Source organism: Hippocampus zosterae, chromosome 3, assembly GCF_025434085.1.
Source record: "Hippocampus zosterae strain Florida chromosome 3, ASM2543408v3, whole genome shotgun sequence".
Lineage (NCBI taxonomy): Eukaryota > Metazoa > Chordata > Actinopteri > Syngnathiformes > Syngnathidae > Hippocampus > Hippocampus zosterae.
The window spans coordinates 16604906-16624449 of NC_067453.1; the positions used below are offsets into that span (position 1 = coordinate 16604906).

The following is a 19544-nucleotide window of genomic DNA, read 5'->3' on the forward strand; positions in this document are numbered from 1 at the left end:
GTGAAAACATTTATATTTGGATTTTGGGAGTAGTGTTGTCAGCAGAAAACCGAATCAACCAAAACTGTTCATTTATACTCAAACAAACCTATCAATTCCAAAATAAAAATCACAAATAAGTTTGCACTAATATCCTATTTTTTCTAGGGTTATGTATTTTATCAATTTACTGTAGATAATCAAAATTACAATACATTAATTGCTAATTTGATCCTTTTTTAAATGCTTTAAAAAATCTGGATATTCATTCATTCATTCATTCATTCATCTTCCTAACCGCTTGATCCTCACTAGGGTCGCGGGGGGTGCTGGAGCCTATCCCAGCTGTCTCCGGGCAGTAGGCGGGGGACACCCTGAATCGGTTGCCAGCCAATCGCAGGGCAAAATCTGGATATTTTTATTTTTATTTACTTTTTTACTTTAAAGTTAAGCTGCGACTTAACATGATGGTTAATAAATTAAAGTAAATCAACGCTACACTTCAAAAGGATTCTGATTGTTTTAGTTGAGATCCACTGTGGTGGTACGCTTTAAAAAGAAAAAAAGGCCCCAAATATTTCATCTGTGCAGTGGCAGCTTGTTGCTTTCGGGTGGCAGTCAATTACAAAAGACAATTTGTTGTCCGGCGACACACTCCAGGGAGACTGACTTCTCTCTTATAGAAGTTTTGGGCAGGACCAGCACAAGTTAGCACGGACCTACCTGTATGAGGTGAAGTTGTCATAGGAGCCCACAGTGTAATGTCTAAACAGTCTTTTGGTGCGGTCCTCTCGAGTTTCTGCAAAAAAAAACCCCACCAACACAATGACATGAGGATCTCCATGAACGGACACAGTGGTAAAAGCTTGTTAAATCGCAACATTCCCCCGGATTGCAGCTCAGCAAGCATCAAAGGGTGAACCTCGAGTGTGTGATTAGCTTTTTCTTTGGCTTGCATGTGATGCTGAGTCCAAGTGAAGGAGGAGCCCCAACAAAAATTATGTGACAAGACTCCAGCACCACCAGTACATATTTGGAGTCTGTCCATCTTTTCACACTTTGCATGACACATTGAAATGTTAACCCTCATCCTCAAACCATCAACTGTATGGTTAACAAAGATTCTATTCATTCATCTTCCGAGCCGCTTGATCCTCATTAGGGTCGCGGGGGGTGCTGGAGCCTATCCCAGCTGTCTTCGGGCAGTAGGCGGGGGACACCCTGAATCGGTTGCCAGCCAATCGTAGGGCACACAGAAACGAACAAACATTCGCACTCACAATCACACCTAGGGACAATTTAGAGTGTTCAATCAGCCTGCCACGCATGTTTTTGGAATGTGGGAGGAAACCGGAGCACCCGGAGAAAACCCACGCAGGCCCGGGGAGAACATGCAAACTCCACACAGGGAGGCCGGAGCTGGAATCGAACCCGGTACCTCTGCACTGTGAAGCCCACGTGCTAACCACTGGACTACCGGGCCGCCCCAAAGATTCTATGTTGCTCACATTTTAACTTTGATACTCCATTATTCCCCTCAAGGAAAAGTGTTTGAAAATGTATTTTTATACTTGTATACTTGTATTTTTATACTTGTATAATGTGTACAATTTGACTTGTTACATGGCCTGCCCAGTCAAAAAATATTTTGATACAGTCAAGTGTCACCAAAATAAAAGTACAGTACATTTGTTAAGTATGGTTTGTTTTATTTAACTCTTAAGTACGTTATCGTTGCATTTATTTTTCTACACGGTTTCTTTGCAAATGTTGAAGTCGAATTTGAATTTAACTTGCACAATATATTTTATTTAGATCATTGGTGTCAAACTCAAGGCCTGGGGGCCAGATCTGGATTGCCATGTCATTTTATGTGGCACAAAAAAAGCAAATCACGTGTGTCAACTTCCATGATCCTTGTTAAAATCTATGCCTAAATGTCAAATTGTCATGTGTAATAAATAACTTTGAGATTTTGCAATAATTTTGTTACAATGTTAACACTCACTCAAAACTATGATAGGTGATTGACTGATTTAAAAACTAGTGACTCCAAAGTGGTCCGCAACAAAAATGAATTTGACACCCCCGATCCAGATGATTAATTAAGTACATTATTTTTTTCTATATTTAAGAGCAATGCTAATATTCAAACTGTACATAATGTTAGAGTGGCTTACAACAATATAAAATGCATGTATTAAAGTTCAAATTTTGTTCTCACTGTATTTGTTATTTCATCTGCACTGTGTTCTACTACACTGTACTGGGATTTTAAGGTTGGTATTGGTCATGAAGACTTTTTTTCAGGTGCTTCTTAGTGTAGAATGTTTGAGAACGATTGACCTATCACAATGAACCAGTAGAGTTTAACGTTTGACAGAAAGGAAGACATAGAGGCAGTGAACATACTTGACAAATTTACCATGTTGTGTGTATGTGTGTGTGCGTATGTACTGAATGTGTGACAAAATATGAGCTGAATACACTATCAAATTCTCAATTTTTCGCTTATGTCTGACACGTCATCCATCACCTCCTGGTGATCATAGCGTAACATTTAGAATATTTTCTCTTGTGTCGGCTGTCACTTCTATTTCCGGTTTCGCTCCCTCAGAGAATATGCGATCCACTTATCCACCTCTTTAGCATCTATTTGATTTGTGAGGATGGATGGATTTTAGAAAATAAAGATCTCATGCTGACATGATGGTATACAGCGCGCAGGGTGGGACAAAAGTATGTATGCACTTTTGAAATTAATGTCTATTTGCACAGGGACTGTGAATAAGGGCAAATAAATAACAAAGTCGATTCTAATGCAGTACCGGACTGGCATCAAAGAAAGGAAGGCAGGAAAGTAATTCTAAGCGAACAAAAAAGGGTTGCAAAAGAGGGTCAAATTGAAGGAAGGAGGGAAAGAAGAAAATAAGAAAAAAGGAGGAAGGCGGTAAGGAAGCACGCAATGCTAAAAAATGCGGTTCAAGTCATGGAAAGAAGGATCAAAGGATGCATAAATAAAAAGCGGGTCTGAGGGAAGGAGGGAAGAAAAGATGAAAAGAATGCCACCATAAAGCAAAAGAAGAAGGCAGGGGAGACATCAGAAAGCAAGGAGGGAAGGCATACACATCGTTTTAAGCAAAGAATAGAGAAATACAAATTGTTGTCTGAAGGAAGGTTGGAAGAAATGAAGGAAGGAATGCAGGAAAGCACAAATGAAGAAAGCTGGAAATTAAGGAAGACAACACAGGTGGTCCGGAAGAATAGTATCATGTCTAAGATTGAAGATAAAGTCAAGCAGAAAAGTAGTTTTAAGCCACAGAAGGAAGGATGTAAGAATGCATAAGTTAAAAAAAAAACACCAAGAGTCACTGCATGACACTCAGGTGTCGTTGTACACACGCGCTCTAGCGGAGGGCCACACTTATGACGGATCCTCTGCTGGACGTGCCACCATCTATGCTGTCCTTGTCTGAAGGGCACACGTGGCATGCATGCACACAACCAGTCTCTGAACCCGGGGAATTAACCTACGCTGTCTTGCTGTTGATAGATAAGAGCTGCCGACAAACACGCGTAAACACACACACACACACACACACACACACACACACACACACACACAGACAGACACACGTATCGAGTAAGGCTCATTGACTTTGTAAATCGTTCCTCCACCCTGACTCATCTGATTTTCTCTGCTCATGCTGGGAATGTTAACCTACAAAACTAGGTAAATTGAGGCCTCAAGAGAGGGACAAACACTGATAATCAGGCCCAATTTGAGAATTTTGTCTCCACTCTGACCCAAGTCAGGAAAGACCCGATTATCAGATGGCTCTGAAAGATTATCGTGATTGTACCGCGGTGTGGGGGTGTTAAGAGGCATTTTCCCTTCTTAATCTGCTCAGAAAACCTACCAAAACTCAATCATCAATCATTAAATTTCGAAAAGATTATCCTGCGTAAGTATTCTGTGGCACGGAGAGCGTTGTTTTATTCCTTAATCTCCACAGAAGAATCAGGACCAACAACAACAAAAACCTGTTCAACATTTCCTTATGTGTGTAGACAACATCTAGCGGGGCCGAAGCACGGACTTCTAACTGCAAACTGACATAGTCTTTGTTCGAAGTCATGGGCTTCATCCTTCAAAAGCTGCATTTTCAGCCGAATTTTTTGGAGCGCATGAGAATACTTGCGGTGCTACCGCACAGGGTTTCCTAATTCTAGAAAGACAATTTGCAGGCTGTGTCCTTCGGCGCCTTCAAAGGCTCCTCCTCATGTAGCCTTCGTAGACCACATAAATCGCGGCGAATTAGAACAAGCTGAATGTGAATTTGGACACTTTGTGCGGTTGAGTCGCGCCGGAAGTGACATCATGTGACCGAAAATGCAACCTTTGGAGGACCCAGACTGTGAATTTGGACACAGCCCATACTTTCCAAATAAGCAAACAGCAAGCCGAGCTTCTTCTATGTCTTCTTCATATTTTCTGGCAGTCTATGGCACAGTGCTGTCTTGGTACTACAACAGAGATCCGGTTTGGGGAGGAGACTCGCGATTGTCAAGTGAAGATATCGACGAGAGCAGGAAGAACGCACATGTTAATTTTTTTTTTACTGTTATGTTCTTGGTCTCTCACATTAAAATGTTTAAAAATCGTTCCGGCACTCAAATACCAAAAAACATAGCCCCGTAAAAAACTATTTGTGTGTTTAACCCTGCTGCTCTAATCGTTGACAAGAAGATTCTAAACACCCTGTCTCATAAATTTAGCATGCTGACAATCGGAGAGGGTGAGGGAAAGGATAGCAAGTGGAGAAAAGTCAGCACAAATCCTGAAAAGTGAACGTCAGTTTGAGTCACAGTTTTCAGCGTAAAGAGTGACGGGAGGAGGGGAGCTGTTGTCAAGCAGTCAAGGATATCGAGTTGAGAGAAAAGAGAATCTCTCCTGTCAAACAGTCCTGACAGCTAAATGACAAAATTGCTTGTTGGTTCAGGTTGGTGTTTTCTCGGAAAAGGGAGATGTCACTATCATAGTCTGTGACTCAGACAAACTCCGTGTGGACCGCACATAAAAAATTGCCATTGAAAAATATTTTCATCATGTTTGTGAAGAGTAGCCGATTCTCGTATTCTCGTATTCAGGGATGACTTAAAAAAAAAAAAAAAAAAAAAAAAAAACTTCTACGACAAACACCGGGTCTCTTTGGGGTTGCGCTGCCATTTAAACCCCAAAAGGCTACGTTGTTGTTGTTGTTTTTTTCAATATCCTTCAAAAATATATCTAAATTAACCCTTTCATGCATCAAAAATGATCATCTGTAACCTGATAACATGATAAGATGGCCACTGTAGTAACCGTTGTCCCTGAAGGATTAATCAAGCAAAACCTGTGGACCGGGAGGATAAATCCAGTAGATGACAGATGTACAGAGAAAATGACAAGACCGCTCAGGGGCGAGCACCGAAAGTTACGGTTGTGTGGTAAATATGTAAAATAGCCCCACTGTTATGTCACAATTTGACAAGATTTAAAGCAGGTTACTTGCATACCCATTTTGGAAGTTCTGATTCAACTTCTGTACTCACCAGTAATGGAAAAAAACGGACTATGTTGTTGCTCATGTCCCTTTTTTTCCTGCCTTATAAGACCCTAAGATTTCACTCAACCAAGATTCTGTCTATTCATGTCTTTTTTACATCATGTCGTCATCCAGAAAGGCTGACAAAAGTATTCAGCCTATTGGGACATTGGAAGGGGTAGAAATACAGATACAGGTATATGATATCATATATAAGGAATACAAATAAGTCAATCCATTATCCATTATCTGCTCGGCTTAGACTCACAAGGCGTGCTGGAGCCTAACCCAGCTGTCTTCGGGCACCAGGCGGGGGACGCCCTGAACTGGTTGCTCCCCAATCGCAGGGCACACACAGACGACCAACCATCCGTGCTCACACTCACACTTGTGGTCAATTTAGAGTGTTCTGTTAAAACTGCCAGGCATGTTTTTGAAATGTGGGAGCAAACCGGAGTACCTGGGGAAAAACCACGCAGGACATGAGAACATGAAAACTCCACACAGGGAGGGCCGGAGCCGGAATCAAACCCTGCACCTCTGCACTGTGAGGTGGGCATGCGAACCAGTCGCTACTGTGCAACCAAAATAATAAGTCGTAAAACTAAAATAAATACTCAAGAACAGATACTGTACCTGGAAAATGTAATTACAGCGCAGTCACACAATATTTATCCTTGGTGACTTCCCACCAGTGGACTTACCCCAGTAAAAGTCATGCCATAACTTGCCGGTTTGCTCCGCCTTCACCACCGTCACCACCCCGTCGATCCTGCTACACACCACAGGCAGCTCGGACACCATGACGGGACAGCAGTCCATTTTGTGTCCCGTCCACAGTTTAGATGCAGGGGTCGGTCCCCCGAGACAAACCCTCTAAGACGCCGGCCTTCCACGCCCGCCTCATCCGCATTTTCTCTTCGCGAACAGCCGAAAGTGTGTCAGACTCTTTCAGCCTCCAGCAAACAACTGCTTCACATCTCCACTCTCGCTCTCCCTTTCTCTCTCTCATTCTCTCTCTAGCTCACTCAGATTTCGGTGGGTTTGCTTGAACAGCCTTTAGAGAGCTCCTAGTTACCACCCGAGTGTCGTCATGGACCGAAAATACCTCAGCTCTTGTCAAAGTGGAGGAATCCTTGAATAATTCAGTGCAAACGCACTCCCAACAACAAGAGGTGAGTTGTGTCAAAGCTGGCCAAACGTGACGATGTTTGCTGACATACACCCAGTGAACTAGTCAATTATAAATGCTTCTTAATGCAAGAATAATGTTCATCTTCACCCTTACGTAAGGTTCTAGTCACATTTGACCCACTATTGAAATTTGAGAGCATGAAAAATTCTTCACCATGAAATTGTGAGTAGTTTTTGAAATTTGAAAACATTTTCTCGCCTCTGATTTGCGAGCAATTGTTTAACTTACAAGCGCTTGATGACAGCAGCAAACTTAAAGGTGGGGTTAGCGGTGATCTAATGCTTTTGTCATATGTGTCTGTAAGACCTGACCAAAGAATAGTAAAAAACATTAAAACTCACACTTATATTATGATTTTCATACATTTTGTTCCTTTGAGTCCCTCGGAGGACAGCCTTAGAAGAGGTCTGCTCTTGTGGCTGCCAAGTTGACGTCAACCTTCAGGCACTGCAAGTATGAAGTGCGAAATGAGTATGAAGGACAGCAATGAAGGAAATCTACAGTGAATCGTGCCCTGGCACTCGTACACTGGAGTATAACCGATTAGACGCGTGCGTTTACGTGCACGCGACCTGCCGTCCTCGAGTCAGGCTGCCTTGTCAAGTGTGATACGTCTTCTCCTCTAGAGGAGCCGCTTGGCTATGATTCATTCCTGCCATCATGCCGCCGCCGTCGTCTATTAACATTTGATGTGGCTCGCTCCTCTGCAGAGTGAGAGATGCTTCGCATTGCACCTGACTGACTTCTGATGAAAAACATTCTGTATCCAACACACGGGCACACACGGACGCTCACTCAAAAACACGCGCACAAGACCCCCGAAACACACTCATTAAGACATTGGAGTTCACGCACACGCACATGCATATGCATATGAGCAGGGTTTCCCTTGAGCTGCCAATCTGATTTTGCCGACTCAGCTCAACTTTAATACCAGACACGACTTCCAAACTGTGCTTTGCAGTCTGCACCGGGCTCCCCTTTCTAATCATAAAATGGATTAGTCGGCTATGCTAAAGTGTCTGCTGACTCCACTCGCCACACACTACACAAACAATCGGTGATTTGTGTGCATGTTTCACCATTCCATCGCCAGCAGATGAATGCTCCTGAATGTGGTACAACTGAGAATGAACATGTAATAGCATGTGGCTGATAACTCACAAGAAAATGACATTTTCCTGTCCTTCATTCATATTCAAAATTTGAATCAGCAAGGGTGAATGCCGCAGCCGCCATGCAAAAATAATAAGCCATCTCATATCACGTCAGATTTCACAACCAAAATCATTGTCAAGGCGTACCAATAAAGTATATATATAATTATATAATATTTATATTGTGTTTTACCATTATAATAGATGTAACGATCGATGTAATCTCAAATGTACCTGTGGAAGAAAAAGGGAAGTGTGGAGAGTCTCTGTTGTCAACTTGCAAAAGCGTATGAAGGGAACAGCCACAGATATATCAACTTCTTACACTGTTTGCTTGTCAATATGTGCCTGTAGAGCACTAGCATACAGTGAGTAGAGCCTCGAAATATTGTCTCCCAATAACAACACTGTGGGCTGCAGTTTTTCTGACTATATTATGTTTTTGCCATTGTTCTGTCTCTTTGGGCCAAACCACTCACTGTGCGACAGGCAGTACAGCACATGTGCACAAAGGACATAATTTGAGTGGACAATTAACTGATATTTGGTTTCCCTGCAAAAAGCAGCAGAGAAGAGACAAGATAGGTGACAGGCATACTGAGCAGAGCGACACAGAAAAAAGGCCACTATCGCGGATGTGTTAACATGACATTTTAAGTGCGAAGGGAGAACATTGGGCCTGTCTGACAATATGACAAGAGGGGGAAAAAAATGAATGGAGAAGTGAGGACAAAAAAGCCACATACCTTATCACTGCTCATTAAACATAATAAAGATTAAAGGAAATCATTTCAAGAGAGGAAGTAAAAATACACAACTCGTGTCTGCTGTCAGGCTGATGAATAAAAAATAACAATCATAATAATAATAATAATTAAATGATGTGAAGGAAAATCGTAAATAGTACTGCAATTTATCCATTTGTGTTCATATTGTATTTAATTGAAAGATGTTTGTTGTTTTTTTTCTCTTTCTCCTTTCTTCTTTCTACATACATTCTTGCTGCTGGAGGCTGTAAATTTCCCCAGTGTGGGACGAATAAAGGATATCTTATCTTATCTTATTAAGTTTAACTCATGTTAAATGGGAGTCAGCACCATTTAAACTCTAAATCACTCTCTAAATTTTAGAGTGATTCATATTAACCCCAGATATATTTGAAATGTTCTCTTTCCTTGCAATTCTTTGCTTTCTAGCAGAAACCTGAATATTTCTTTTTCTTTTTTTTTTTTGCTTACATTGCTATTTGGAACTCATAATGCGTTTCATTAAGGCCCAAATTCCTTCTGAAGAAAAGTACCCCCAAAGCATGATGCTACTTGTATCACAAAAATAAAAAAAATAAAAAGAACACAAAAACAGAACATACAGTACAGGCATTTAAACAAACGTGTAGACTTTTTATAGCCACTGTACATCTACAAGCAACCGATTTAGATGATTTCCATCTATTGGACACATTGCATGTGTTCAAGTGGTCACCGATATTTGCACACTAAGTGCAAAATTATTGATGTACAGTAAGATTGAAATAAGTGCCACAATGAAGTGCTATCTTCATGAGTGAAAATACAATCACTGCCCTGACTGTGACTTTTGAAACAGATAACCACCTCAGCTCCAATTACACGTAACAAAAATCACACTCGGCAATGGCCCCACAGTAGAGGTGCTGGGTGAGCAGTGTGGCTCATCTGTAAATGGCCGGGCCACACCCTAAAAAAATGCTACTTTCAGTAAGGCGAAACATTTTTAATTGATTATTTAATGAATTTATGAGACTTATTATAATCCCGCGAGTGGTTGTTAGATAGGGCTTCCAAATCAAATGTTACTTCGCGTGGACCGGTTGTGTGTTTCCAACAGGTGTTCCCTCACGAGCGTCTTGCATCAGCCCCACTCCTTCTCTCTTTCTGTCTGTCTCTCTCTCTCCTCCTCTTTCTTCCAACACTGCCGCAGCCACGCGGATGTTTAAGCATTCCGAGGGTGTGCAGACACATTTTCAAACTTCTTAATGGCGGTGCTAAAAATAGCCCAGGCTGGGCACGACTGAGCTGATTCATGCAGCTGTGAGTCATTCAAGTACACGCCGATGAATGAGAAGCACTTGCCAAACTAGCGCGGCAAACGTCCGTATTGCTTTCTCCCTCACACAGAAGAATGTGCCTTTAAATGGCCGCAGGTACAGTATTATTATATATGTATTAAAATAGGCTTTGCATATAATTAACGGTAAACATAATTTTTTACTATCACTTCTGCTTTTTCCCACAGTCGCTTTTTTTTTTACCAAAGTATCTGCGATTTTACTGAAGTAGAGAGAGTGAGTACCTTCTGACACCTCAAGCTGACAGCAGGATGAGGGGCAGGGTTTGGTGTGGGTAAAATCCCAACCAACTGCAGCCATAATTATTATTATTATTATTATTATTATTATTATCATTATTATAAGATTTACAAAAGTGCTGTTGGTGAAAATGAGCATGCCACGGTCATTGGGTTACGACCGTTACGTCATTAGAAAGGCAAAGAAGGCTCACATCATTATCCCCACCATTAGCACATGTAAACACCCTCATACGTGTGCTTGTGTGTGTGTGTGTGTGCGTGTGTGTGTGAGAAAGAGAGAGAGAGAGAGAGATGGCATGGATTGCAGCTACACTACTTACCACGAATTAGAGGTGAACCCGGAATTTTCTTTACAATGGTCTGTTCTTTGCAGCCCAACTAGTCTAAAAACAGGCATCATGATTTATGTAACAGTTGCGGAATACGAGTGAAGTATCAAAACCACCCATTTTTGTCCATCTCAGGAGGCGGCCTTTTTGCCACTGGTTGTTGACTGAAAATGACATCAGGGTTGCTCGGGGCTCAGGTAAGGACACATTAATGGCTCAGTTTCAGAAAACAGGTAAGATGTGATTGGATCTTTTTCATTCTATTATAGGACTGGGTACAACTTACAATTTGGTGACCGAAAGTAGACGAGACTTTAGGCCAGGTGAAAGTAGGTCTAAGTTATGGCACAGGTAGTTTAGTTCGGTTTTAGTGAATTTGTGTGAGGCACAGGAATAACAATCATCGCTCTGCTGATATTTGAAATTGATGTCATTGACATCAGAGTGCATCGAAACCTATTAATCATTGTAGAAATCAGTTCATCCATCCATCCATCCACCCATCCATCCATCCATCCATCCATCCATCCATCCATCTATCCATCCATCCATCCATCCATCCATCCATCCATCCATCCATCCATCCATCATCTTTAATCCATTTTTAAAAGCACTCCTCTGACCTGGCCACAAATAGCCGTCATCAGATACGTGTGTAATGCTGCACAATCTGCCTCCAAGGTTCCTGAACTTTTCAAATAATTCTTTTTTCCCTCAAGAGAACCTTCTTTTGGCACCCATCAATTACCCAAAACCAGGGGCGGAGCTACATGGTGGCCAAGGGTGGCCATGGTCACCCCTTATTTCAGGGACGATGGTTGTGGCTTTTCTGCCACTTTGACCCTTTAATACTTTGACATAAATAGTCAACAAAGAGCACAGTATTTTCAAAGAATTAACTTAACGACTGATTTGAATGCAAAAAAAAAACACACCCTTCAGTAAAGAGTATCCGAATCTTACAATCAATATCAACCATAATCTTTCTTTCACACAACAAGCAAACAACATGGCAGAGAAGTGATTGCTTATCATACAATCCACAGTTAGGGTTTCATTCAATGAAAGGCACACATATATCAATCTTGTCCAACAAACTCATTATACAAGTAGGAAGAATCCCAAGTAAATTTCCCCAGTGTGGGACAAATAAAGGATATCTTATTCTTATAAAAAAAAGCAACATTTTGAATTGTGAAGAATAAAGAGATCTTTGTGTCATTGTGCTTCTTAGATGAATGAGCCATCAATCACGGTATGGAAAATGGTTGAAGAATCTGATTGATTGTTAGTTAACAAATGAGGTAAAAGTAGATGATGCGATACGACACAAAAGCAAAGCAACGTGAAAGGAAATGGCATCGTCCGCGGGAATTCATAAGAGCAAAATGTTGCCTTTTACTTTTATGTCTTCATGCTTGTTTTGGTATGATAAAAAAAATACTTCTAGGTGACAATGTGTGAATGCAAATAATGAGTGTGCCAATGGCCACCCCTCAGTGACGAGTTGTGTCACCCTGGCCACGCCACTGAAAGATTTCTAGCCTCGCCCCTGCCCCAAACTGAAATTAGACAACAGGTCCCGTTGCTCAAACGCAACAATCCATATTTTCTGGGATCAACAAAGTATTAGCCGAACGACAAGGCTTCCTTCAAAGGTTCCAGAAACACACCACGTGAGAGACAACAATCTCCGCCCTGCATCACTCCTAATGACATTAATCAAAAGCATTTGCTTTACAACCTCATGTTCCCCATCAGCTCCTTCACGCCCTTTTTCGTCCTTTCTTTCCCCTCAACGCCGCGACCATCATTTTTCACCTGCTCCAAGATAAACGCCTGCCGTCTCACCAGCAGCGGCCACCTCACGCTGAAGCAATCATTCTTTTCTTTCCTTTTTTGGAGTGGGGGGGCGGGGACTTCCCAGGGTCCATTTTAAGAGCAGAGTGATGGAGCCCTCAGAGGGATGACTGATAAGTGGGCAGAGAGGGAAAAGAAAAAAAGGGAAGAATGCGGCTTCAACTGAGTTGTAGGTGGCGCCGTCTTGCCTGCTCCACTAGGCTGAGACATATTGCCCTAACTGTCAATGACGCCTAAATGCTTAGCTTCCGGTAAACAAGAGCCATTGGTGTGTTAGTGTGTGATAATGACTCAGAGTTGATGAGTCTGGGGAAGAGATTAAATTATCCATGCCTCAGTGTTCCTCACAAATTAGCCTTTTATTCGGTAAAAAGATTACACCGTCATTTCATTTCAATCGTTTTGTACTGCACCACACACTAATAGCACAATGGAATATAATAAGGTGATGTAAGTATGTAATTATACAGTTAATTCCCATTTATTGGGTGAAAATCCGCAATATAGAGACTTCTGCTGTCTAGAAATGGGAGGCGATACATATCATCATTCACGGTGAGGAAAAAAAAAAATTCTCCAGGAGGTAAAGTCTGGTAGTTTCAAGCGGTTTATGGATGGTAAATCTGACAAATAAAACAAAAATAAAATGTTGTCCGCAGATGTTATTTCAAGCCAAACAAAGCATGCAATTCATTTACAATCTTTTCCGTAGTATTAATTTCAATGATGGTGAAAGGGGGATTTCTTGAATGGTTAGCTCTTTCGAATGTCCTTGTGTCGTGCTCCAAAGGGGGGAAAAAAAGACAATTAAGCACATTGAAACTCACTGGCGTTTTTTTTTTTAAATCTGTGTTGTGTCCTTTTTTTATTTCTGTTGCGGTCACAAGATCCCAAACGTGAAGTCAAATACATGTGTGACACGTCTATTCCGAATGAGTGAGTGGCGTGTAATACGGGCGCTAGTTTCTACCTCCCCCTGTGAAAAGTGACGCTCGGCTGCATTGACTTGGCTGTCCTGTAGAGTTGTCTCCATCATACGTCTTGCTGCTTTCTGCATCCCTTTTGTTCTTTCTTTACGCCTGCCTCGTGTCCTTTCCCGACCGACAATGCATTTAAATCATGTATTTAGGGAGTCCGCCCTTTTCTCATCGCTCTATGCCCAACAGCAGGGGAAACTGCAATCCCCCTCACAAAACACTTTTGCTGAGGAAATAGATCCTTAGATTCTCCAAGACCAGAGGTGACAAAAACACTCTAACTCTGTACGGTACTTAAGTACAAATACGGATACAGTACTTGTGTAAAGAAAATGACTATGGTAAAACAAGCACCTGAACTTTGTTTGTAACCTCTCACTTATTGCTTCTACTACTAATTGTGATTGCCATTACCGGAGGTGGCAAAAGTTCTCACTTCATGAATCTCAGTAGAAGTACATATACTAGACTAGAAGCACTCACAAATTTTGTACTTTGGTTAAAAATCATTACTACAACAGAAACTACGCATTATCATTTGTAGAGGTGTTAAAAGTACAACATTTCCTTCAAGAACAGATACTTGCACAGTTCAGACTCGAATTTTGTTGAAGTTTTCTTCTCTCATATTACAACTACCGGGACTCTCATTTTACAATTATTTTAAAATGTTGATACCTTCATTGCCTTGAATGCAACTTTTATTTGTTAATTATACGACATGACATTAACACTCTGACTTTCTTCCTCATGAAATAAGTAATGTTTCCCAAGAATATGTATATTTCAAAAATCACCATACAGTATATGTATGTGTTTTGTGTACCGTTAATGTATTGACGAGTGATTATTCGCATGTGTGTCTTACCTAGCCGAGGATCAAACTGCCTCATCTGAACTTCTTCCACGCAGTCGGCAGGAAACCAGCCCGTCCTCCCTTTGACGCTGCCTTCCCAGAAGCCTCCTTCTCCAATGCTCAGCACTGTATGGGAAAAAAGACGCGGTCAATTAGCACACCTGCGCTCATAAAACAAGTATGGCTGATGTTGTCGATGGGAGGCTGCCCAGCACTCCTCGTAGAAAAGCGATGAAGGACAGGAAAGGACAAGAGACACAATATGACTCACTGAAGAATTATGCATTCATTTCAGTGGGGGATGGGGCGGGGCAGGAGACAGGTTTGAATACATTGTCTATGACTGGTAACGTAAGCTTAGAATTTAGCTTTGTTTATGTAATATTGTAACTTTTTTTTTGGTAAATTATAAACTTTATATTTCTGAATATTACAACTTTACTTTGGTAATATTACAACCTCCATCGCCGGTTCCTGGTTTGTGTTCCTGTTATTTTGCTGATTTTTTTTTAACAGTTAATAATTATTTTGGTGCAACTCTCCTTGATATTGGATGTGATTCAACCATCAACCGCAAGATGGTGCAAGAAATAGGAAATACTGTATTTCGGCAGAGCCGTTTTTTTGGTAAAAAATTGTTGATTGTGAAATCCTCTTCAATCCTGCTTTTTGTGCCCACAAAAAGCAACAGCTGTGGGTACATTTTATAATGTAGATCTTTCCCCATAATGTTGACGCATATTGTGAGATGATGTTTGTTAGTTTGGAATCTACTATATTGCAGAGGGGGATCTGTTCTGCTCTACAATTGTTTGTGATATTCATATCTCTTGGTCTCTCAATATATTCAGTTTTTAAATGTGTTGGTATTATTTCAAAAATGTGTTGAAAGACCTTTAAAAACGTATGAGCCATAAATATTACAAAAAACATGCCTGGTACAGAGTAATTAAACAGGTTATTTCTATAGTGTGTATTTCATTCATTGTGGTGGTGGTCTGGAACATAACCCCTGCGATGGAAGGGGGATGGATTACTGGATTCTGACTTTATTTGAATATTATTTTTTAATTATTCCAATGTGACCCTAATATGTCTACCTGGGATCTCATTAGATTGTGTAGGTACACATGAAGAAGAGTCCTCTGTCGAAGCATTGGTGTAATGAGGCAAGCCGGTAAAAAGACAAATCTTGCTCCGAATCACGAGCGAATTTGCTGACCCACTCCTAATGATTAAACACAGCAGTCTGAAGTGCGGGCAGGTTCTGCAACTAATGGAACTATCAGCGCTGAAGTGCATGATGTGCGACAAAGAGGGCGTAAAAAAGATGTTGAAAAATCAGAAACAGGCGTTGTAAAGAAAGTCAAAAGAAGGAGAGCGAGAAAAGTTGCGCTGTGGTAATTAGAGATAAAAGCAGAGCTGATATTGATCGTCCCCACAGGACCCAGCCGGCACGCTCCTTTCTACAACACTCATCCATTACCCGGCGAGCTAACACACACACACACACACACACACACACACACACACACACACACACACACACACACACACCAGATGGAAGTGAAGCTTTGGCTGATTGAGCCCTCCCTCCAGCCGGTTGCTAGGATACGGCAGTATGATGTTGCAACTGGCCATGAGACAGCTTGCTAAATGATGCAGTGAATTTCCTCCGGCACGGTGATGCAACCCGAGGCCGATGCACAAAGCGCTCCATTAGTGACGTCATAAGACGAGTTCCAAGTATCTGCCAGGCTTGTGAGGAAGATGATAGTCGTGCTGATGAATTTCTGTATTTAATTGCAAAGGCGATGAAGTCGTGAATGTTCTGATATTCTCCGTCAAGTGCAAACACCTTACACTAGAACCGAGTATGTTTATGTATGGTCGGAACAAAAATCATTTTTTATTATTTAACAAAACAAAATAACATTTTGCAATATTATCACATTCTCAATAAATAACCAAAATAATGTTTTCACTTTATGACCATATGACATTTTTCATGTTACTGATACAACTTTATGTTCAATTCTTTTCCTTTTTTTTCTACCAGTTAATACAGTTAACATTTTCATTCACGTTAACATTTTCATTTCACTTTGTTCATCTAAAATAGCCCTCCCCCCACTTATTATGACATTACCCATGCAAAGTAACTTTTTATCTTTTACAATGAAATCTGTATCGCAGATCGCACTTTTCGGAGATCACCCTTGACCCTCATCACCCTTGACATATCGTACCATCATCACCCTTTGAGGTGAAGATGCATAATTGCCGCGTAAAATGAAAAAATATTTATGACTTGAAAAGTGATTATGTCAAACGCTGTGCCTGGCGAGCGTAGTGTGGCTAGCATCAATTATATGAATGGAGAATGGTGGGGAATATCGACCATATTGTGGAAAAAAACCATAAAAAAAGACACCATTCAGCACAAGCTGATCCGTCCTCTGTGAACTCAGCTTTGTACGAGTTTATAGGGCTGGGGAAAAAAAAACATTCTCCTTCCTTTTTAAAAGCTTTAATTTCTCCCTAGCACAGACTTGTGTTATTTCTTCACACTTGTGAATGAACCGGTGAGTAAATGTGTCTGTTCACAGACGGCTCCTCGCCGTTCTCGCCACTCCCCGTTGACAGCAAAGGTGAAACCTGTGATTGATCCTCACCAACGGCCTCTTAGCCCCTTTATGAAATTTCCATTGATCAATATCTGGTGCACGACGCTAAAGTTGTAACATTGCCAGGTAGATTGTTTTGTAAGAATGCAGGTTTATAATCTCACAAATGTATCCTGGCAAACTTTTACAGCAATTTCAGTAGAGGCTGGTACATGACAAAAGGAAACGATGAATGAGGCAACCTGCTTCATTCTTATTCCAAAACCACATTAGTAATCACAATACCGTGTTTAGAGTTGAAAGGGAACATATAACAAAAGGAGAATATATTGCAACATTTTTGCCTCGAGTCCCGGCAGAGATGACCTTCCTGGCCCTGACCGTACGCCACTGAACTGTACAGCATGTAAATAATAGTTTGGCACGAAAGCCAATCAACAACTCAGCAGAAACCGAGCTTGCTCTGAGGTACACATGGAGAAGTGAAGCACATCATGGCCTGCCTCGCTAACTCATCATCACCTCGCCGGGTGAACTAGGGACAGTGTGCACACACGTGTACTCACACATTTGTACGCACACACAGTATTAGGATTGATAGAGAAAGACATTTAAAGTTAATAAAACAAATACCGGTAAATAGAGATAATAAACAAAATGTGTATTTCAACACAAAAAAATAACTAAGCCTAAAATGTACGGAATTTACAAATTGCATTTAAGATTAAGATATCCTTTATTTGTCCCATACTGGGGAAATTTACAATTTTAGTGTCTATCTACACACATGAGCCTTTAAGAGGCTTTTAAGAGGTGTGGCCTCGTGGTGTGACATAATGACATTGGTGACATTGGTCTGGGTGGGAGTTTTTACATCATTCCGTGATTACACTTGTAACTCAAAACAATCATATCCCAGGTCGTTGTTTCCCATTGAAATGAAAGGAAAAGCCATTAATCTGTTCCAGTACAGTACAGACATACAGATATATTGTACACGGTGGAGGTTTCAGGCTCTCATGATCTTGGTCTTTGCAGAGGATAAGGAATACATGTCTTGGTATTGTTACATCACTCGTCTTTATGTGTTCCTCAACTCTTTGTGCTCAAATATATGTTGCTTTAAAGGTTGCTTTAACAGTGCGACACAGATGCTGTTCCTTAGCCCGTCGATGGAATTTTGCATCGTTAGTTAGCATTAAGCTAAACAGACTTCAAGGCAGAGCTACGCTTTTTGTTGGACGTTTACTTTGAGAGGAAACATCAACTGTGAGTGGCAATAAACAACTTGAGGCCTCTTTTTGTAAGAACCGTGCACAACCGAACTGCTGCTTGTTGTGAAGTGAGTTGAGTTCACGACCACCATACGGCGCTGTAAGCATTGGCAATTAAGTGTGCTGTGTCTCGCAGTACAGTTAATAACAAAAGAGTGAATAGAAATAGCAGTTGTAGCACAAAGGAGAACCCCCCCCCCCCCCCCCCCCCGAGAATGAAACAAAGGAAAGGAAATGTTACAGAGGCTTCAATGGCACCATGACAAAGGGAGATGCCGGATGTGATTAAGACACGCTGACAAAGAGGCGAAGAAAAAAGATGCGTATCGTCATCAGGTGTGGTGAAAAGATTGGTGCAGGTATTCCTCTGTGTGTGATGAGATGTTACTATGAGTTTTGCCCTTGTTTAAGTCAGTCACGACTCTTGGCAGGTTCCGAAATAGCACTCGTGTGAAGTTGAACAGCTATTTATATATCACCGCCCTTTCTTGCTGCAAACAGCAAAGCATCGCCAAAAATGTGCAAGTGTGGTACGTGTGCGCGTGTGTGTGTGTGATTGTGTGTGTGTGTGTGAGCGAGCATGTCAACATAAGTGATTGTATTTAGTTTTAAACGAGCTGAGCTCATTTCAATTTTCCTTATCGCATCAGGCTGTGTCACTCATTTACTCCTGGCAGTCTCAGCATCTTTGTTCGTCTAAATACACTCGAAGACATACACTCACACACACGCACACACACACACACACACACGCACACGCACACGCACACGCACACGCACACGCACACACACACACACACACACACACACACACACACACACACACACACACACACACACACAATGCGAGAATAATTGCCTCGCATGAATGAGGGAAACATTTTCCCATGCTTTACATTTGCGCTTGTCACACAGTCCAAAGACGTGAAAATGGAAGCCTTTGCTAGGGGAAGCGACGATACCTCGGCCGGCTTTATGTAACATCTTAGTAGGGTCACAAAAGGACAAATCGGTGATGACACAGCATATTCCTCAAGGATATTTTGACAGGAAACGGCAGTGATCCGCTCATCGCGGCCCACTATGCACAAAATGCGCCATTTTTACATTTGTTTTTCTTCAGTGATTTATTTTCTATCGCGCTTGGACTTATTTAAGGATACGGGTGAGCTGGAGCCTCTTATAGCTGATTTAGGGGCGAGGGGTACAATACACCCTGGTTGGTTGCCAGTCAATTGGTTGCCAGCCAATAATGGCACAAAAAAAATGCATGACTATCGCCAATTTGTCCAAACTACTTTGGCCCTCCACCTGTTTTAACACTGTTGACACTAAATGACGCAATCACATAGG

The 19544-nt window shown here is 41.4% G+C and overlaps 2 protein-coding genes across 16 annotated transcripts in view; one reads left to right on the plus strand and one right to left on the minus strand.

Annotated features, from left to right (window-relative positions):
• Nucleotides 1–19544, plus strand: part of LOC127597330 (lithostathine-1-alpha-like) — a 172012-nt gene that overhangs the window by 102282 nt on the left and 50186 nt on the right. The window lies entirely within an intron of this gene.
• Nucleotides 1–19544, minus strand: part of shank3a (SH3 and multiple ankyrin repeat domains 3a) — a 209004-nt gene that overhangs the window by 24248 nt on the left and 165212 nt on the right. For all 15 annotated transcript variants that reach the window (XR_007961621.1, XM_052060202.1, XM_052060200.1 and 12 more), the window contains 2 exons: nucleotides 14303–14416; nucleotides 703–778 (listed from right to left, as the gene is read on the minus strand). Coding sequence is in view for 14 of the 15 variants with exons in the window: in XM_052060202.1 (XP_051916162.1) it covers nucleotides 703–778; nucleotides 14303–14416 (190 nt within the window). In the remaining variant the exon portion in view is untranslated. The remainder of the gene's footprint in view (nucleotides 1–702; nucleotides 779–14302; nucleotides 14417–19544) is intronic.